This window comes from Scyliorhinus torazame, chromosome 16 (assembly GCF_047496885.1).
Source record: "Scyliorhinus torazame isolate Kashiwa2021f chromosome 16, sScyTor2.1, whole genome shotgun sequence".
Taxonomy (NCBI): domain Eukaryota; kingdom Metazoa; phylum Chordata; class Chondrichthyes; order Carcharhiniformes; family Scyliorhinidae; genus Scyliorhinus; species Scyliorhinus torazame.
In genome coordinates, this window is record NC_092722.1 from 144,559,399 (window position 1) to 144,580,054 (window position 20,656).

Genomic DNA, 20,656 nt, shown 5'->3' on the forward strand with positions numbered 1-20,656 from the left:
TTCCTGTAGAACTCCACCGGGAACCCGTCCGGTCCTGGGGCCTTCCCTGCCTGCATACTCCCCAAACCATTCCTCAGCTCCTCCAACCCAATTGGTGCCCCCAAACCAGCCACCTCTTGCTCCTCCACCCTCGGGAATCTCAATTGGTCTAGGAATCGTCTCATCCCCTCTTCCCCCGCCAGCGGCTGGGATCTGTACAGCTCCTCATAGAAGCCCTTGAATGTCTCATTTATTTTCATCGCGCTCCGCACCGTGGCTCCCCTTCCATCCTTGACTCCCCCTATTTCCCTCGCTGCCATCCTCTTACGGAGCTGGTGTGCCAGCATCCGACTCGCCTTCTCCCCATACTCTTAGGTCACCCCCAGCGCCTTCCTCCACTGTGCCTCTGCCTTCCCGGTGGTCAACAGATCAAACTCCGTCTGGAGACGTTGTCTTTCCCCAAGTAATCCCTCCTCAGGGGCCTCTGCGTATCTCCTGTCCACTCTTAAAATCTGCCCCACTAACCTCTCCCTTTCCATGCCCTCTATCTTCTCCCTATGAGCCCTGATGGAGATTAGCTCTCCCCGATCACCGCCTGCCATACCACCCCCACCCGCACCTCCCCGTTGTCGTTGGCCTCCAAGTACCTTTCGATGCACCCCCTCATCTGCCAGCAGTCCCACATCCAGCCACCACAGAGGGCGTTGGTCCCTCTCCTCTCCCAACTCCAGTTCCACCCAGTGCTGGGCGTGATCTGAAACGGCTATGGCCGAATACTCCGTTCCCTCCACTTTCGGGATCAGCGCCCTGCCCAGAACAAAAAAAATCTATCCGGGAGTAGGCTTTGTGCACGTGGGAGAAAAAAGAAAATTCCCTGGCCTGCGGCGTGGCAAACCTCCACGGGTCCACTCCCCCCATCTGATCCATAAACCCCCGGCCTCTTTCCAGTCCTCGATCTGGAGCGGTCCAGTGCTGGGTCCGACACCGTATTGAAATCCCCCCCCACCCCATTATCAGGCCTCCTACCTCCAGGTCCGGAATGCGCTTCAACATGCGCTTCATGAATCCGGCATCATTCCAGTTCGGGGCATATACATTTACCAGTACCACTCACCATCACATATCGCCCTCCGTTGTCCACTACGATATTCTTGGCTTCAAACGACACCCGCTTCCCCACCAATATTGCCACCCCTCTATTTTTCGTGTCCAGCCCCGAATGGAATACCTGTCCTACCCATCTCTTTCTTAACCTGACTTGGTCCTCCACCTTCAAATATGTCTCTTGAAGCATGACCTCGTCTGCCTTCAGTCCCTTTAAGTGCACGAACACTCGGGCCCTCTTCACCGGCCCATTCAGGCCCCTCACATTCCACGTTATCAGCCGGATTGGAGGGGCTCTCACACCCCCCCCCCCGATTAGCCATCTCCTTTTCTACACCGGTCCCGTGTCCGCGCCGCCCTCACCCTCCAGTCCCCCAGCCGGTGGACCCCCGCCTCTTCTGTGTCCCATTCCCCTTCGACCAGTGCAGCAGCAACCCTTTCCCTTCCCCCCCCCCACTTCCCCTCCTCCTGCTAGACCCATGTCTAGCTTTTTTGCTCCCCCCATATTACTCCCGTAAGTCAGCTGACCCCGGCTTCCCCCGCCGTCCCATTGACCTCCGCGTGTGGGAATCTCCCAATCAGTGTGCGTTCCTCCATTCCCCCTCCTGACTTTCTTCCCTAGCATGGGAAAAACCCTGCGCTTTCCTAAGCCTACCCCGCCCCCTCTGGCAGAGCTCCTGTCGCGGCCTTGTCTCTCTCCCCCAGCCCATGTAACATTTCCTGCACGTGATTGACCCCCTATATACAACAACCATCAAACATCCCCCCCACCCTCACAAACCCTCAGTTTGAGTCCAACTTTTCGGTTTGAATAAACGTCCACGCCTCTTCAGGCGTTTCGAAATAATGGTGCTGATCCTTGTATGTGACCCACAATCGCGCTGGCTGCAGCATTCCGAATCTCACTCCTTTCCGGTGCAACACCGCCTTGGCCCGGTTGAAACCCGCTCTCCTCTTTGCAACCTCCGTGCTCCAGTCCGGGTATATTCGGATCTCCGCATTGTCCCACCTGCTGCTCCGTTCCTTCTTGGCCCATTTCAAGACCCTCTCTCTGTCCGTGAAACCTCACCACCAGCGCCCTTGGTGGCTCGTTTGCCTTGGGCCTCCTCGCCAGCACCCGGTGTGCCCCATCCAGCTCCAGCGGCCTCGAAGGGGCCTCCGTGCCCATCATCGCCTCGAGCATCGTGCTCGCATATGCCCCGGCATCGGCCCCCTCCACTCCTTCAGGGAGACCCAGGATCCGCAGGTTCTTTCTCCTCAACCTGTTCTCCAGGTCTTCGAATCTTCCCGCCCACCTCTTGTGCAGCGCCTCGTGCTCCTCCACTCTCACCGCCAGGCCCAAGATCTCGTCCTCATTCTCACGGACTCTTTTCTGCACCTCCTGGATCTTTACCTCGTGGGCCTTCTGGGTCATCCCTAGTCCCTCAATCGCCGACGACATAGGCGCCAGCATCTCCTTTCGCAGCTCCTCGAAGCAGCGCTTGATGAACTCCTGCAGCTCCGGCCCGCATTCCGCTTTGTCCCCGGCCGCCGCCATTTTGTTTTTTTCCCTCGCTTATCACGCTGCTCCAATGCCGCTTTTTTGGCCGTTTCACTTCTGGTCCGGTCCATAAAAGTTGAAGGGGGACCTCGCTCTTCCCTTCCCCACAGGTCGTTTTCAAAAAAATTCCTGTTGGGGCTCCTCTAAAGAGCCCGAAAGTCCGTGATAGCGGGAGCTGCCGAATCGTGCGGCTTAGCTCCGCATAGCCGCAACCGGAAGTCGGACCTCATTTTTCTAACCTACCGGGATTCTGAATCAATGATTCTGCAAAGACTATTACCAGCTGCAAGCTAGAGACTTTAATCAGCAAGTGTGCTACTAGGAAAGCGTACTAAAGAACCACCATTTCAAGCAAAGACACTTATCTTTTGATCTTCATCCTTATTTTACCCCTCCCTCCGTCCCCCCAGTGTTTGTCTGTCTTGTGTGTTTGTTTGTCTTGTGTGTATGGGTAGAGGATGGGACATTTAAAGTGCGTAGTAGGTATTGGCTTGTTGTTATCCAGTTGCATTTACTGCAGATGTCAATATAGTTCATTATTTATAAGACTTCGGGAACTTTTAGAAGAATTATTGGTTAATTCATTGGTGTTGTGACTTTGGGATGAGTGGGGCGGAAATTGACCGCGCACTAGCCCAGGGTGTCGGAACAACTGTGTAATAATGAGTCACGCAATAAATAGCAGTAATGTTTTATTATTGTAATAAAAGAGGTATAATATTTTATTTTCGTTCTAATCTATTTGCATTTTGCTCCCTTTGTGCTACATTGTTAATTATGAATTATTAGAGAAGCTTGAACATCAAAAATGATTTATATCCAACATTGTATTACCAGAATTTAGACCACATTATCACTAATGATCAATCTTTAAAGTCAACAAATATTACAAGATGATGGCAGTTGTTCTGCTTTGTAAAATTCTAACTGGCATTTTCTCCTTTTAAAATTGAAAGAAGCTCTCCGCTCTTTTCCAATTCCTGTCAGAAAAAGTAGCATATTTGTTACATTAGTACACGTCAACTATTCTATCGATTAACACATTAATATTGACTATGGCGTGTCAGGCAAACAGCATTCACATGGAAATCGGTGGTTTAAGCTCCACTCTCTGAATTTCCCTTCTACAGAATGCTGCCAGGTTCAATTGCAACTACGGAAATACCAACAGGAACAAGCTGAATCCTGGATTGCTAAACAGAAGAATGAAAGTTTTAAAATCATTCCCATTATGTGGTATTTATTCCAACTCCACGGATATATTAACGTTTGATGAAAAGCATCTTGGAAAAAGGTCTCACCAATTCTACTCCACATGAAATAAAACCTTGAACAATATAACACAGTATTTACAGTACTTCCTGTTTGTTTCCTTTGTTCCTATTTATTTTATCTGCAGACCCATAAGCAGAAGATTCAAAGCTGAAGCAACCGGCTTCATGCCTCCCTCTTCGGCACCAACTGGGTCTTAGAAAGAAGCAGCTTTGGAGGAAGTCAGTTCGATTGGTTAACTGGCAACCGGTAGATTGGCCAGGGACAGTGGTTTATCTGATAATGGTCAGTGATTAATTCCTGTGTAATACTTTGAGAGAACTGAGAAGTGTTTAAACCGAGGAAATAAAAGGAACTCTCTTTCTCTACTACTGACTGAAGTGAAAGAACTGCTCTATTGTTCTGAACGCAGTGGGGGCCTGGCATCCTTTGCGGTGAACCTGAAATTATGCTGAGTCTGCAGAGCAAGTAGACAACCTTGCCAGAGAAAACCATCTCAAGCTGAGAAGTACCACCAAAATAAAAGCCTGAACTTCAGAAAAATATTGACTGGATGTCATCCCAGTGCATCAAAGATCCTTATCAAATTTCCTTTCCATCACCCTTTTCCCCTCTGTGTTGTTTGTCGATGTGTGCATGTAGAGTGAGGCCAGTTAGAAAGGTAGGGTTGGGAAAGGGGTAATAGATAGTCAGTTACATTTTCTGTCCTTTAATTATAATACTGTTCATAACAAAAGGTTACTCATATTTTTAAATTACAACCCTGGTGACTGCAGTTTATTGTGCTCCCAAGGACCTCAGGTGTTTTAACTAAAATCTGCGACTCTGGGTCAAGTGGGGCAGGAACTGACTGCGCACTACTAACCCAGGGTGTCGTGACAGTGTTTGCACTGAAGCCATGTTAACTGGAGTATAAAGTCAACCATGAACATTATATCAGAGCAGGGAGACACAATTGTATGCCATTTTGGTTCTTCTTCTCAAAAGTCTAATCCCAAAAAGAGTTCCAATTTTCCTTTGGGCAATGATCCCTTACTGTTCTCTCCATTCCCTGGCCAAACAGACATTTAACCTAATTTTACTGCAAAAACAGAGGGTAGAATTCTCACAGAAAGTTTCTCAATGCTGTCTCTGGTAGGAAACTAGGTATGATTCCTGCTGTGTAATTTGGCGTGATCCAGATCACAATCTACCCATTTTTTTTGGGGTGGGGTGGGGAAAGAGAGAAATAGTTTTGCACCGGCACAGAGCCTAAACACACCAGCAAGCCAGGCTCCACAGAGTTCAAGGGTGCCATTTTTACAGGATATGTGCCCGGATCTCCAAGTGTCAGTGGGTGCCAGGGTTGAATGCTATGGCATTGCACTGCCATAGAACATAGAAAAATACAGCACAGAACAGGCCCTTCGGCCCACATGTTGTGCCTGAACCTTTGTCCTAGATTAATCATAGATTATCATAGAATTTACAGAGCAGAAGGAGGCCATTCGGCCCATCGAGTCCGCACCAGCTCTTGGAAAGAGCACCCCACCAAAGGTCAACACCTCCACCCCATCCCCATAACCCAGAATCCCCACCCAACACTAAGGGCAATTTTGGACACTAAGAGCAATTTATCATGGCCAATCCACCTAACCTGCACATCTTTGGACTGTGGGAGGAAACCGGAGCACCCGGAGGAAACCCACACACACATGGGGAGGATGTGCAGACTCCGCACAGACAGTGTCCCAAACCGGAATCGAACCTAGGCCCCTGGAGCTGTGAAGCAATTGTGCTATCCACAATGCTACCGCGCTGCCCTTAAGAACACATTAATCTACACTATATCATTCTACCGTGATCCATGTACCTATCCAATAGCTGCTTGAAGGTCCCTAATGTTTCCGACTCAACTACTTCCGCAGGCAGTGCATTCCATGGCCCCACTACTCTCTGGGTAAAGAACCTACCTCTGACATCCCCCCTACATCTTCCACCATTCACCTTAAATTTATGTCCCTTGTAATGGTTTGTTCCACCAGGGGAAAAAGTCTCTGACTGTCTACTCTATCTATTCCCCTGATCATTTTATAAACCTCTAATCAAGTCGCCCCTCATCCTTCACCGTTCTAATGAGAAAAGGCCTAGCACCCTCAACCTTTCCTCGTAAAATCTACTCTCCATTCCAGGCAACATCCTGATAAATCTCCTTTGCACCTTTTCCAAAGCTTCCACATCGTTCCTAAAATGAGGCGACCAGAACTGTACACAGTACTCCAAATGTGGCCTTACCAAGGCTCTGTACAGCTGCATCATCACCTCACGGCTCTTAAATTCAATCCCTCTGTTAATGAACTCTGGCACACCATAGGCCTTCTTCACAGCTCTATCCACTTGAGTGGCAACTTTCAAAGATGTATGAACATAGGCCCCAAGGTCTGTCTGCTCCTCCACATTGCCAAGAACCCTACCGTTAACCCTGTATTCCGCATTCATATTTGTCCTTCCAAAATGGACAACCTCACACTTTTCAGGGTTAAACTCTATCTGCCACTTCTCAGCCCAGCTCTGCATCCTATCTATGTCTCTTTGCAGCCGACAACAGCCCTCCTCACTATCCACAACTCATCCAATCTTCGGATCGTCTGCAAATTTACTGACCCATCCTTCAACTCCCTCATCCAAGTCATTAATGAAAATCACAAACAGCAGGAGTACCCAGAACTGATCCCTGCGGTACGCCACTGGTAACTGGGATCCAGGCTGAATATTTGCCATCCACCACTTCCGTAACAGCCTCCCCGAACAGGCACCGGAATGTGGCGACTAGGGGCTTTTCACAGTAACTTCATTTGAAGCCTACTTGTGACAATAAGCGATTTTCATTTCATTCATTTTTTCATTTCTCTGACTTCTATCGGTTAGCCAGTTTGTTATCCAGCTGGCCAAATTTTCCACTATCCCATGCCTCCTTACTTTCTGCATAAGCCTACCATGGGGAACCTTATCAAATGCATTACTAAAATCCATGTACACTCCATCCACTGCTTTACCTTCATCCATATGCTTGGTCACCTCCTCAAAGAATTCAATAAGACTTGTAAGGCAAGACCTACCCCTCACAAATCCGTGCTGACTATCCCTAATCAAGCAGTGTCCTTCCAGATGGTCAGAAATCCTATCCCTCAGTACCCTTTCCATTACGTTGCCTACCACCGAAGTAAGACTAACTGGCCTGTAATTCCCAGGGTTATCCCTATTCCCTTTTTTGAACAGGGGCACGACATTCGCCACTCTCCAATCCCCTGGTACCACCCCTGTTGACAGTGAGGACGAAAAGATCATTGCCAACGGCTCTGCAATTTCATCTCTTGCTTCCCATAGAATCCTTGGATATATCCCGTCAGGCCCGGGGGACTTGTCTATCCTCAAGTTTTTAAAAATGCCCAACACATCTTCCTTCCTAACAGGTATTTCCTCGAGCTTACCAGTCTGTTTCACACTGCCCTTTCCAACAATATGGCCCCTCTCATTTGTAAATACTGAATAAAAGTACTCGTTTAAGACCTCTCCTATCTCTTCAGACTCAATACACAATCTCCCGCTACTGTCCTTGATCGGACCTACCCTCGCTCTAGTCATTCTCATATTTCTCACATATGTGCAAAAGGCCTTGGGGCTTTCCTTGATCCTACCCGCCAAGGATTGTTCATGCCCTCTCTTCGCTCTCCTAATCCCTTTCTTCAGTTCCCTCCTGGCTATCTTGTATCCCTCCAGCACTCTGTCTGAACCTTGTTTCCTCAGCCTTACATATGTCTCCTTCTTCCTCTTAACAAGACATTCAACCTCTCTTGTCAACCATGGTTCCCTCACTCGACCATCTCTTCCCTGCCTGACGGGACATACATATTAAGGACACGTAGTAAATGTTCCTTGAACAAGTTTCACATTTCACTTGTGTCCTTTCCTGACAGCCTATGTTCCCAACTTATGCACTTCAATTCTTGTCTGACAACATCGTATTTACCCTTCCCACAATTGTAAACCTTGCCCTGTTGCACGCACCTATCCCTCTCCATTACTAAAGTGAAAGTCGCAGAATTGTGGTCACTATCTCCAAAATGCTCCCCCACTAACAAATCTATCACTTGCCCTGGTTCATTACCAAGTACCAAATCCAATATGGCCTCCCCTCTGGTCGGACAATCTACATACTGTGTTAGAAAAGCTTCCTGGACACAAACACCACCCCATCCAAACTATTTGATCTAAAGAGTTTCCACTCAATATTTGGGAATTTAAAGTCACCCATGACTACTACCCTGTGACTTCTGCACCTTTCCAAAATCTGTTTCCCAATCTGTTCCTCCATATCTCTGCTACTATTGGGGGGCCTATAGAAAACTCCCAACAAGGTGACTGCTCCTTTCCTATTTCTGACTTCAACCCATACTACCTCAGTAGGCAGATACTCCTCGAACTGCCTTTCTGCAGCTGTTATGCTATCTCTAATTAACAATGCCACCCCCCACCTCTTTTACCGCGCTCCCTAATCTTATTGAAACATCTATAACCAGGGACCTCCAACAACCATTTCTGCCCCTCTTCTATCCAAGTTTCCGTGATGGCCACCACATCGTAGTCCCAAGTACCGATCCATGCCTTAACTTCACCCACCTTATTCCTGATGTTTCTTGCGTTGAAGTATACACACTTCAACCCATCTCTGTGCCTGCAAGTACTCTCCTTTGTCAGTGCTCCCTTCCCCACTGCCTCACTACACGCTTTGGTGTCCTGAATATCGGCTACCTTAGTTGCTGGACTACAAATCCGGTTCCCATTCCCCTGCCAAATTAGTTTAAACCCTCCCGAAGAGTACTAGAAAACCTCCCTCCCAGGATATTGGTGCCCCTCTGTTTCAGATGCAACCCGTCCTGCTTGTACAGGTCTCACCTTCCCCAGAATGCGCTCCAATTATCCAAAACCTAAAGCCCTCCCTCCTACACTATTCCTGCAGCCACGTGTTCAACTGCACTCTCTCCCTATTCCTAGCCTCGCTATCACATGGCACTGGCAACAAACCAGAGATGACAACTCTGTCTGTCCTGGCTTTTAACTTCCAGCCTAACTCCCTAAATTTGTTTATTACCTCCATACCCCTTTTCCTACCTACGTCGTTGGTACCAATGTGTACCATGACTTCTGGCTGCTCCCCCTCCCCCTTAAGGATCCTGAAGACACGATCCGAGACATCCCTGGCCCTGGCACCCGGGAGGCAACATACCTTCCGGGAGTCTCGCTCGCGACCACAGAATCTCCTATCTATTCCCCTAACCATTGAATCTCCTATTACTATTGCTTTTCTATTCTCCCCCCTTCCCTTCTGAGCCCCAGAGCCAGACTCAGTGGCAGAGACCTGGCCGCTAGGGCCTTCCCCTGGTAGGTCATCCCCCCCCCCCCCCCCCCCAACAGCATCCACAACAGTATACTTGTTTTGAAGGGGAACGGCCATGAGGGATCTCTGCACTGTCTGCCCGTTTGTTTTCTTTCCCCTGACTGTAACCCAGTTACTCTTGTCCTGTACCTTGGGTGTGGTTACCTCCCTGTAACTCTTCTCTATAACCCGCTCTGCCTCCCGGATGATCCGAAGTTCATCCAGCTCCAGCTCCCTAACATGGTCTCTGAGGAGCTGGAGTCGGGTGCACTTCCCGCAGGTATAGTCAGCGGGGACACCGGTGGTATCCCTCACCACCCACATCCTACAGGAGGAGCATGCAACTGGCCTAGCCTCCATCCCCTCTTACCTTACAGAATATAGCTGCACTGTGGACCAACTGGACCTCCGCCCTCCAACTCTGCTCCCAGTCAGCTGCACTCTCTGTAAACTGGCTCCCTTATTGCTCTTTGAGGAAATGAAATGAAAGGAGCACCTTACTCCCTCCTCACCCAACTCCCTCAGTCACCAAACTCTCACTATAGCACTCAAATGCACCAAATTCAGCACACTGCAAAAAAAAACCACCCGGGGGCTCCAATGTCCTTTGAGTCCCCCAGTATGGTCTCCAGTGGCGGAGACACAGTGATTCCCGCCGACCTAATGCTGCGCTAGCGGCGGTGTTGGGGGGGGGGGGTCGGGAGAAATACCAGGAGCAGGGAGATTCAGGTTTGAAACAAATTTGAATAGGCTAATCTGGTTCACACCCAACGAGGGCATGAACCAGATTAAAATCATCTGCAGTGGACCAGGAGCATCGCACCAGGAGCATGGCGCCCGGTGCAGAGCCCGTTTAAGGGTTCACCGCTATTCTCCTGGAATAGCGGGGTGTGTGCGGGGTGCAATGCGGCTGAAGAATCACCTCCAAAATTGAGAAATCAGTTCAAGCTACTGTAAAAAATGTATGCAACGTTTATGCTTAAAAGCACCTATGGAATTCTACTCTGGACCACTTGTGCTTTTGACAGAGTGAGACAGGAGTATTTTTGAATAAATTCTGTGGTTGGTCTAGTCTTTCATTTTATTTCCATTAACTCTGGAATCACCTGATATGTTCTCTTTCCCACTGCACTTCCTTCTCATTAGCAATCCTCTCTGTTCATCATCCCACCCTATCACTCTTTTGCAAATCCTTCCACTCACAATCCATCAGTCCCGGGCAGTGTACTGGTTCAAACACTGTAGCCTCAGCTTATCCATGCTCTTCAATGCTTCGAGAATAGTTTTGATCCTTCCATTACTCAGGAGAAAAGTTCTTAACATTTTTTGCAGTGTTAAGACAACTATCATATCATACACTTGACAGTTATGCTTTAAGTTCTCATCCCTCTCAACATTCTTGATCTATTTTCTTAGTCTTCAAATTGGATGTCTTCAAATTGGATTTCCACATTGCCATTGCTAAGTGATTTTAAAGATCCACGGTATCATTTTGCATGATGTGCATTTTTCCCCCTTAAACTTTTAGAAGGAGTCAAGAATCACTAACTCCTTCAGCTTTTCTTTTTCATGTGTACTAATTTGACTAAGGCCTTGTTGAACTTTCCTCTCACTCTGAGCTGCAAATATGTCACCCTACTTCCTCCATCTATACATTGAATCCCCACAGGGATGAAGTTGAAACAAGAGCTAGTTCCAGTAAACTGATTCTGTTTACTCTCCCTCAGAACATGCTGGAAATGTATAAATCAGGTGAATTATATCTCACCTTATTGGGAAGGCGACACAGTGGTTAGCACTGCTACCTAACAGCACCAGGGACCCAGGACTCTGTGTGGAGTTTGCACTCCCCATGTCTGCATGGGTTTCCTCCAGGTGCTCCGTTTTCGTCCCAGTCCAAAGATGTGCAGGTTAGGTGGATTTGCTATGAGTAATTGCCCCTTAAGTGTCTAAAGGGTTAGGGTGGGGTGCTCTTTTGGAGTCAGTGCAGACTCAATGGGCTGAATGGCCTCCTTCTGCAGTGATGGGATTCTATGGGAGGGGGGCTGGTTTCCTCCCAGAAAGAAAAAGATCTTGTGTCAGGCAGTACTACACTGTCATAGGTGCCATTTTCATCTGCCCTCTAAAGTTGATGTGAAAGACTCCCTGACCAATATTTATCCCTCAGCAAACATCATTAAAAACAGATGACCTTGGTATTTTTTTCACTGCTGATTGTGGCACACTGCACAAAATACCTGCCTTGTGTCTCTACATAGCAATTGGCAATAATGTACTTTGGACCATTGTGTAGTTGCAAAAGGTGCTACATTAAGTGAAGGTTCGTCCTTGAGGGAAAAGGGTTATAATTCTTTGTTTCTAAAAAAAGATAAATTCTGGGCAGCTCTTCCCAGTTTACATTTAACAATATATTAAGTTACCTTCACAATATCAAGTCCACCAATAAGTTCACCATTCACATATAGTTGTGGGTATGTTGGCCAGTTGGAAAATGTTTTTAATCCCTGCCTTACCTGTGAAAAAAAGACATGTATGGATGACTTGCCCAAAGTTAAAACAATTAAATAACAGTCTAATACAAAAGAGTGGAAACACTTTGCTCCATCATTCAGCAGTTGTAAGATCAACAATCAAAGCTGTATGACATGCAGGGGTTACCCTGATTTTTCAACTGCCAGTAGGTTGTTTGGAGGAATACTTCACAATAATGAAATTTTGCACCTTTATCAAAGGATTTTCATTGCAGGATTTGCAAACTGAAATATTATGCAAAGAAACAAGCAGCCATGTCTTGAGAACAGATAAAAAGTGACATATTCCTCAATCCTCTCACAGAAACATTTCTGTTACTTGCTTCAAAGTCCCCTTTACCTCTACAGTTCTAAGGGCAAAACGTGCAAGAACAATTTCTTAATCTACTCTAGTTCATATAGTTGGCTCATTCTATTGATCACTTTACCAGCAACCGGCTGAAAGTATCCCACGGTATTGCTTTTTGACAATTCAATAATATCGGACCTACTAATCTAAAGTGAAGATCGAATACGGATAGATTAGGATCCCGACTCTTCTGCTTTTGGCAGCAGTCTCCGTCAGCATGTGTGTCTGCTCTCCTGTGAGACACTGCTGGTCGCTCAAGAGAAATGGCCCATGTATGCAGAATTCACTCAAGATCATTACTCTGGCTGCCCTGATATGCACTATGAGCCCTGCTGGTCTTCCGCTATTTGAACACATCACTTCATTGCCAGTAGTGTGGATGACAGCATCGGGGATAAGCAAACTCATCTGGAAACTGAGCAGTTGCAAATGGTGAAGGCGGAGCAAATGAGCACAAACTGAGGAACGAGAGAAAGAGAAAAATACAAAGTGGGGAAGGAGAAACAGTTCATGTCAGCCTATGATGTGCACTGTTGTATAATGTGGTATTACAAAATGATACAACTTGGGTGTTTCCTTCCAATACCTGAGCCTGACCTCCCTGATGCTGACCTGCAGGAAAGGGGTGTGGAATTATGTACTGAATTAGGTTTGGTCTCAACCAGTTTTAATAACTTGCTGTGTATTGTAAAAGGTTATACAATTGTATAAAAATCTTCATGAGAAGTTACTTACATTGATGATTTTGTGTTGAATCAGGCAAAACATTACAGAAGCTTTTATCTATAGATTGGCCTGAATCTCCAGCGTTGTTTTTAGAAAGGGGCCGGGGGAGAACTCACCCTAAAGATGAATGGAGAAATTCCCTCTTGGAGATTCCAAATAAGGGTTTACCCTGTAATTGTCCAGAAGGGGCAACGTCCCCATACCAATTGCACTAAGTTGGGAACTAGCAAACAAAGCGATTTATATCACTAACATCGGATGGTTTTGCCAGTTTCACACACATAGTTACTCCAAAAGGGTTAGACTTCAGCATAATTACTTAGAAGACCCAGGACCCATGCCCCAACCCACACTCCCTGCCCCGATGTCGGACACCCCTCCCAATGTCCAACCCCCACCTCCTCCCAATGTCCAACCACTTCCCTTCTCACCACTCCCCCCCGGGACCTTTAAACTCACCTGCTTTTGGCATTTAGTGCCATAAAAAGATGTGTCCTCCTTTGCTCCACTCCTTTACACTTCGCTACTGGAGCTGGGGACATGTGTCACTGCTCGAGTCTCAACCGGCCTGAGTCAGGAAGATTGGGCGAGATAGGCGCTTTAGAATTTAAGCGCAGGTAAGTCGGTATCAAGTGACAAGATGTTACAACCCATTACTTATTCTAAAACAGTTGGCCTGGTCTTCACACAGGTCCTTCTTTTACATACCACACAAAAAATTCAGCATCCATACAAAATAAAACCTCCTTTTTAGCATTCTGTTTTGGTGTGTACTTGTATTACCCGAAGTAGACTTTTTAAATCAATACTCAATGGCCTGTGATAAACGAGACAAGATCAACTGCAGTATTCAGGTCAAATAAGGCTGGAGTGGGAATGATTAGACCAAGGTGGAGGAAAGTGGGAGAGGGGCAGATCAAAGACATGCAACCCTGTACTCTAATAAGTCCTCTGGACAAAATACCTACCAAGGAGCTCAAGCCATTCATAGAGAGAAAACCTAGAAAAAACTCCTACCAAATGAAATCATGGTTGGGGGAGGATGGGGTGAAGATGCACAGAATTTCAATTTATAAAGGCCACAACTAATCTGGGCCTAAGCAAAGTGGGCAGGTATTCTATGGATTCTATGAAAAATGTAGTGACTGGATAAAATGTAATAAACACAAATGATTGTGGGAGGTGGTGTTGAAATTTGACTAAACTGATTGATTATTAGAATTGAGGATGCGTTTTTGTAACAGTTAGATTTTTGGGCCATTTATACCATGACATTATTTGCTTTCTGCCTCACACATTATGATCTGATAATGATTATGACATTTCTTTGCTGACACCCAGTGGCTTTGCAGAAAAACTGCAAGGTAACTCTGGTCAGAACACAGTACAATGATGGGTTTTGCACCGAAAAGCATAATAAGTAATGCAAGTAAATGCTGACATTGTTCAAATAGGTTTCCCATTGACACTGCCTGAGAGAGAAGTTTCCAATTCATTAAGATGGAAAGCTGCAATCCATTTATTTTTTGTGATGGATTGAACTTACAGATCATACATCATTTCAATAATGATTTGGAATGTTGATGAACAGAGACAGAAAATCTTTTATGTACAATCTGGATAATTTCACACTATTGTGATGCAACTGTTGCTTTAGATTACTAAACAGGACCATCTTCCACATGCCAGAGGGGTAGAGGCGTTAGCGACATAAATCGCTTTGTTTTCAGAGTGGTAAGTTTGATGCAGTTATGCACGGAATTACAAAAAAAAAATACAAATCTCCACAATTTGTATTTCACAATTATCATTTTATACACAGTAGCTTAGAATTGAAACAGAACTTACTTCTTCATCTTCCAAAATGTCGAATGTTTCATATTCAACACTATATTAAGAAAGTACAATGGTAAGTTCCAACTTAAACAAAACAGGTTAAATTCATGCAAAATGTTTTTGTTCAAATATTGATACATACCCAGCTTCATTCAGTATTCCCACAATAGTACGGCTGAATCCACATTTTGCCAACTAAGAACAGAATTATAAACAACATTTACAATGTGAAAAGGATTATGTTCTTCCTCTTGAAATGCTTGCTGGGCATCCAAAGAAGCTGGTGTAGGTCTTGTTGGTGCTTCCCTTTAGATTGGAGGAGATTTTAGAGATATAGGCAGCAAGGCAAAGGCGGTCTGCAGCAAGTTGCACAGCAGTACCGAGGACTGTTTGACCCACTGGCTGGATTATTCATGCAATTAACTTTTCTTCCAGCATAGTTTACACGGATTCCACATATGCTGCCACTGACATCAGTTGAGGGCGTATATACATATTTATACAACACATTTATATACGATACAAACCACTATTTGAATTTCTGCTGATTCTTAAAAAAATAAAATATACTTACCCCTCTGTTGCCTTTCATGAACACGATGACTCTTGATTTATTGATCAGGGCTTTCAACCTACAAACACAAAGACGCTGAACACCAAATGTTGTTGCAGAATGCAGCTTTGTATCATATTCAAGGCTGCATATTTTAAATCTAAGCAGGTTCACGTTATCTGTGCTCATTGTATTCCTTGCTGTATAAGGTACATCAAATCCATTGCAGTAAACAAGCATTATTTTAACTATAATTTTTTTAATAAATGCTGGAAAAATTATTTTACCTATGTTTATTATTTTACCTATGTTCCAGTCCCATTTCTGTATGACAAGTTTTTTCTAGTTCTCCCGTCTCAGCTAGCTCCTAGAAGAGAGTCAGGGGATTAGTATTGATGCTTAAAAAAGCCAACAAATGAATGTTAGCTGGTTTTAGTTCAATGTAACTTGATAGGTATATCCAGCATATTGCTTCATTAGTCAAAAGACAAGTTTTCGGGAAACAGCATTTTAACGAAGTCAAGTATCCCATGAGTGAGTTTGCAGTACCCTCCTGAATAGCTGGCAATTTATTGACAAAATTATAGTTATGCTTCCGATATGGTCTGCTCAAGATTCTTTGTACTGAGCCAAGGACTTCAGAAATGTTGCACATTTCATTCTTAGGCTAATTATCAAAACTTGTCAAAAGACAAGTTTAATTAGACACTACATTAATACAGTTTAAGAAATGTTTAATCATACCTACTTCAATACAAGCTGTAATTAAGCATTGACTGCAAACTCACTCATGGGATACTTGACTTCGTTAAAATGCTGTTTCCCGAAGTGAGAGAGCCAGAGCTTTTTTTAACCTTTTATGGTAATTATATTGGCCATATATGGTCATCGTGTAACTTTAACAGTTCACTTATGCCATCACAATTTAGTTTGTGAAGTTCAGAGCATTAAACTAAATTTCAGTGGGTATCTCATGATGTATTTTAGGCTCTTGGGGTCAGATTGCTGAACATCGTGGCTGCATTCTTGTCACAGCCTGTCTATTGTGCAAAAGTATAATAATCGTTTTAGACAACAATTGATTACCTTTCAATACACGCATCTGTCAAATTACCCTCCTGAATAGCTGGCAATTTATTGACAAAATTATAGTTATGCTTCCGATATGGTCTGCTCAAGATTCTTTGTACTGAGCCAAGGACTTCAGAAATGTTGCACATTTCATTCTTAGGCTAATTATCCCTTAGCCTGCTGCTACATTTTATCCCACCAATAATCCTTGCATCTGCTCTTCCCTTGGATTCAGTAAAAAGCTGCAAAGCATCTACATTTTCTCCAAGACCACCCAAATATTACAATACTAACCTTTACAATATCAAACCCTCCCACCAGTTCGCCATTCATGTACAGTTGAGGATATGTAGGCCAGTTAGAGTAAACTTTTAGTCCCTGACGCACATCTTCATCAGAAAGAATATCAAAGGTGCAAAAACGAATATTACGTTCGTTGAGAATTTCCACAATCTTTCTGCTGAAGCCTGTCAAATAAAAGAAATTAGATAAGGATGGATGCAGGGTCATGGGGCCATTTTTGAGGCCTATTTTTTTGCTGCATTACAATTAACAGCATTATGATGCATAAACACAATTGACCTGGAGGGAGATCACGACCTGGTGGCTGTACTAGAATCATATCCACCATGAAAGACCCAACAATATAATGTGGGATCAAGGCAGTCACCTGTACTACGCTGGAAAGCTTGCATGTTTGTAGGGTATACATAAATTTTAAAAAGAAAAAGTACCACAATTAAAAATAATTAGAACAAGGAATATATAAACAACTTTAAATACGGAGTTGACTCAAAAAAATGGAGAAAATACCTCAAAGATAATTTTGAGGATTAACCATTTCTTTCTTGTTTTGACATTTTTCTTCACATTAATTTAACAGTGATATTAACCAACTTAAACCAAATTAGTAACATTGCCACAGCAATAGTGGACAGCAATAGTGGACAGGGGGCTATTATACAAGTATATTTATTGTTTGTCAATTACAAGGTCCCTGTAACTTCTACTTCTCTTTGGACTATGTCAAAATGTTTTTATACTGGAAGCAATTAGCATTATGCACTGCAAACGGTAAACAAAAATTAAGGGACATTGCAACATAATTTGGAGGCAGGCACTTCAGTTTTCTTTTCAGTCAAGTCTGGAGCTTGTAATTTGTTACACTTTGTTAAATTATCACTAGTCCTAGTGGATTTCCTTTTTAAATTCAGAGTACCGAATTCATTTTTTTCCAATCAAGGGGCAATTTAGCGTGGCCAATCCACCTTCTCTGCACATCTTTGGGTTGTGGGGACGAAACCCACGCAAACACGGGGAGAATGTACAAACTCCACACGGACAGTGACCCAGGGCCGGGATCGAACCTGGAACCTCGGCACCATGAGGCAGCAGTACTAACCACTGTGCCACTGTGCTGCCCTGTCCTAGTGGATTTTGATCACTCGAATATGAACTCAACAAGGTGTCTCCCTGGTCACGACAAGGTAGCAAATGTCACTTTACTACACTCATAAACAAACTGAAAACAGTTTTCAATGTTACAGAATATTGCTAACTCCTCAACCAATCAGAATTGATTTGCCAACCAGCACTCTTTTCTCCAGTGGTATAAATTGTTGTGATCATTTAAAATTTGGTATTCTTGCAATTGTCCGAATGAGTACACTTCGAAAAGCTTTGGCAAATCACTCTCTTTTCAGCAATTTTCAAGCTCCATACTACCAAGCAATAATATTAAAGAACTTTACTGGGTGCTGTGCACACACACACAGGTTTGTGGTACTATAGTTAAAAACCTAAATACGGGAACATGTGTCAACATTTAATGAAGGAAAATTTACCTCTACTCTCATAACAAAAAAAATTAATGACTGAAATGCTCCAAGTAAAAGGTACACAACACATTTGAACCAAGTATTTACATCAAAACACAAACAAAAACGTTTTTTGGTCCTTTCATGGGATGTGGGTGTCACTGACAAGGCCAGCATTTTTTGCCCATCCCTAATTGTCCTAGAGAAGCTGGTGGTGAGCTGCCTTTTTGAGCTGCTGCAGTACATCTGGGCGGGTGCACCCAAAGCGATGTTAGGGATTCGCAAGATTTTGATGTAGGTGACAAGTGAAAGCACAGCAATATAGTTCCAAGTTTGGATGGTGTGTGGCTTGGATGGAATCTTTCAGGTGATGGCATTTGTAGTCATCTGGGATGGCCACTTCCCGATTACAAAATGGACACTTTGCAAAGATTGCAGGGACAATACTGAGAAAACAAGCAGGTTCAGGGTTTGTCGCTTTAATGGAGCCGCAGCTCCCAGACAAGACCAAAACTGTAGGCCCATTAGCATACTAATGGCCCATCTCCGGGAACAAAAGAGTAACATTTGAGTAACCGATACTAAAGCAGACACCCCGGCGCCAGAGGAGACCGAAACAAAGCAGGCCAACGGCCGCCTAGGACACGCCCAGCCATCAGGGCACCCACCCCTTTATTGGATGAAATCGATAGGAACGATCGAGAAACGGGCCAATTGATTGGGACCAAGTTCAACGCCCGCCCAAAAGTGCGCGAAGCCGCTTTGGGTATAAGAAGGAACCCCCAAGAGAGAATCGCTCTCTTAGCTCCGGCTCTCACCGAGGAGAGACTGCACCAGAACAAGTAAGTCCAAGGTCAACGCACGCTACCAGACAGACGACCTTAGCTGTTCCCCTTCACCACTTCGACCCCAGCAGCCTCAGAACCGAACAACAGCCATTGTTCCTCTGACTGAGTGGGTGCCCGAAGCTAAGTATAGGCTTTAGCAGCAGTGATAGTTTAGCCTGTAGTATTTGTGCATGAGTATATTTAACTGTGTGTGTAAATAAATAAGCATTTGACTTTGAACTAACTAACTGGTGTATCGAGTCTTTGATCAGTATTCGGTTTGAGCCTTGTGGCGGTATCGAAAGATACCTGGCGACTCTAGAGCAAACGTAATTATAATTAAGGAAGGCGACCATATTGACCGCCATATTCAGAGCCAAATAAAGAGAGAATCATTCAGCAACACATTCCAAGCATCTGCTGCCCTTGTCCTTCTAAATAATAGAAACTGTGGGTTTGGAAGGTGGTGTCAAAGACTCTGTAGTGAGTTGCTGCACTGCATCTTGTATATTTCACACACTGCTGCCATTGGTGGTGGGGTGAGTGAATCTTTAAGGTGGTAGAAGGAGTGCCGATTAGGCAGACTGCTTTGTTCTAGATGGTCCTGAGTCCTGGAGCTTCTAGAGTGGTGTTGGGAGCCACATTCATCCAGGCAACTGGAGTATGCAGTCACATTCCTGAATTGTGCCTTGTAGATTATGGACAGGCTTTGGAGAGTCAGGTGATTACTCGCTTCAGAATTTCCAGTCTCTGACCTGCTCTTGTAACCACAAGTATTTATATGACTGGTTATGTCCAGTTTCTGGTTAGTGGTAACCTCTAGGATGTTGACAGTTGGAGATCAGCAATGGCAATACCATCAAATGTCTTGGGGAGATTGTTAGATTCTATCTTGTTGGAGATGATAGGGCGCGATTCTCCCCAAATATTTCCGAGTTAATTTGTGGTGGGGTTTTTTAGGGAGCTTCCCGCCGGCTCTGACGGCAAATTCCCCACCACTATTCAATGATACCAAGTCACGTTTTTGAGCCCAGGGGAGTTTCTCGCCGGTTTCGCACACACTTGCGGAACCTGTTTTTAGCACTGGGAGCTCAACTTAGATCGGGTGCCCCGATCTCAGAAGTGAGCTTGTGGGTCACCCCCACCAATGGGCAATGTCTCCTCCCACACATGAGTACTAACCCCTTACCCACACTCATTTCATGGCCCCTCCTCCCTCCCGGCCTTGGCAGTGTCACCTGTGCAGTGCCATGTGTAGTCTTCTGGGATGGCCACTTCCAGAATACAAAATGGATGTTTGCAAAGATTGCAGGGAACTATGGACAATGCTAAGAAAGCAAGCAGGCACAGAGCATGTCCGTGTATTGGAACCGCAGCTCCCAGATGAGACTGAAACTGTAGGTCCATTAGTATCTCGATGGCTCATCTCCGGGAACAAAGGGGGATACTCAAGTAGCCGATCTGTCTCCAGACCTCACGGCGCCAGTTCCCCAAACCGAAAGCACAAACAAAGCCAGGCCAACGGACACCTAGGACACACCCAGCCATCAGGGCACCCACCCCTTTATTAGTCAGGATCAACACAAGTGATCGAGATATGGCCCAATTGATTGGGGCCAAGTTCAAGGCCCGCCC

General features: G+C 45.1%; 1 protein-coding gene across 1 annotated transcript in view; it reads right to left on the reverse strand.

The window, feature by feature from the left end:
* Positions 1 to 3,298: 3,298 nt before the first annotated feature.
* The window catches only part of glrx3 (glutaredoxin 3), a 33,867-nt gene continuing 16,509 nt past the window's right edge, over positions 3,299 to 20,656 (reverse strand). Inside the window, exons 5-11 of the mRNA XM_072479168.1 lie at positions 16,672 to 16,844; positions 15,612 to 15,673; positions 15,328 to 15,385; positions 14,896 to 14,948; positions 14,766 to 14,805; positions 11,732 to 11,824; positions 3,299 to 3,603 (exon numbers count right to left, since the gene is read on the reverse strand). Of these exons, the coding sequence (XP_072335269.1) occupies positions 3,547 to 3,603; positions 11,732 to 11,824; positions 14,766 to 14,805; positions 14,896 to 14,948; positions 15,328 to 15,385; positions 15,612 to 15,673; positions 16,672 to 16,844 (536 nt within the window). The 3' untranslated portion in view covers positions 3,299 to 3,546. The remainder of the gene's footprint in view (positions 3,604 to 11,731; positions 11,825 to 14,765; positions 14,806 to 14,895; positions 14,949 to 15,327; positions 15,386 to 15,611; positions 15,674 to 16,671; positions 16,845 to 20,656) is intronic.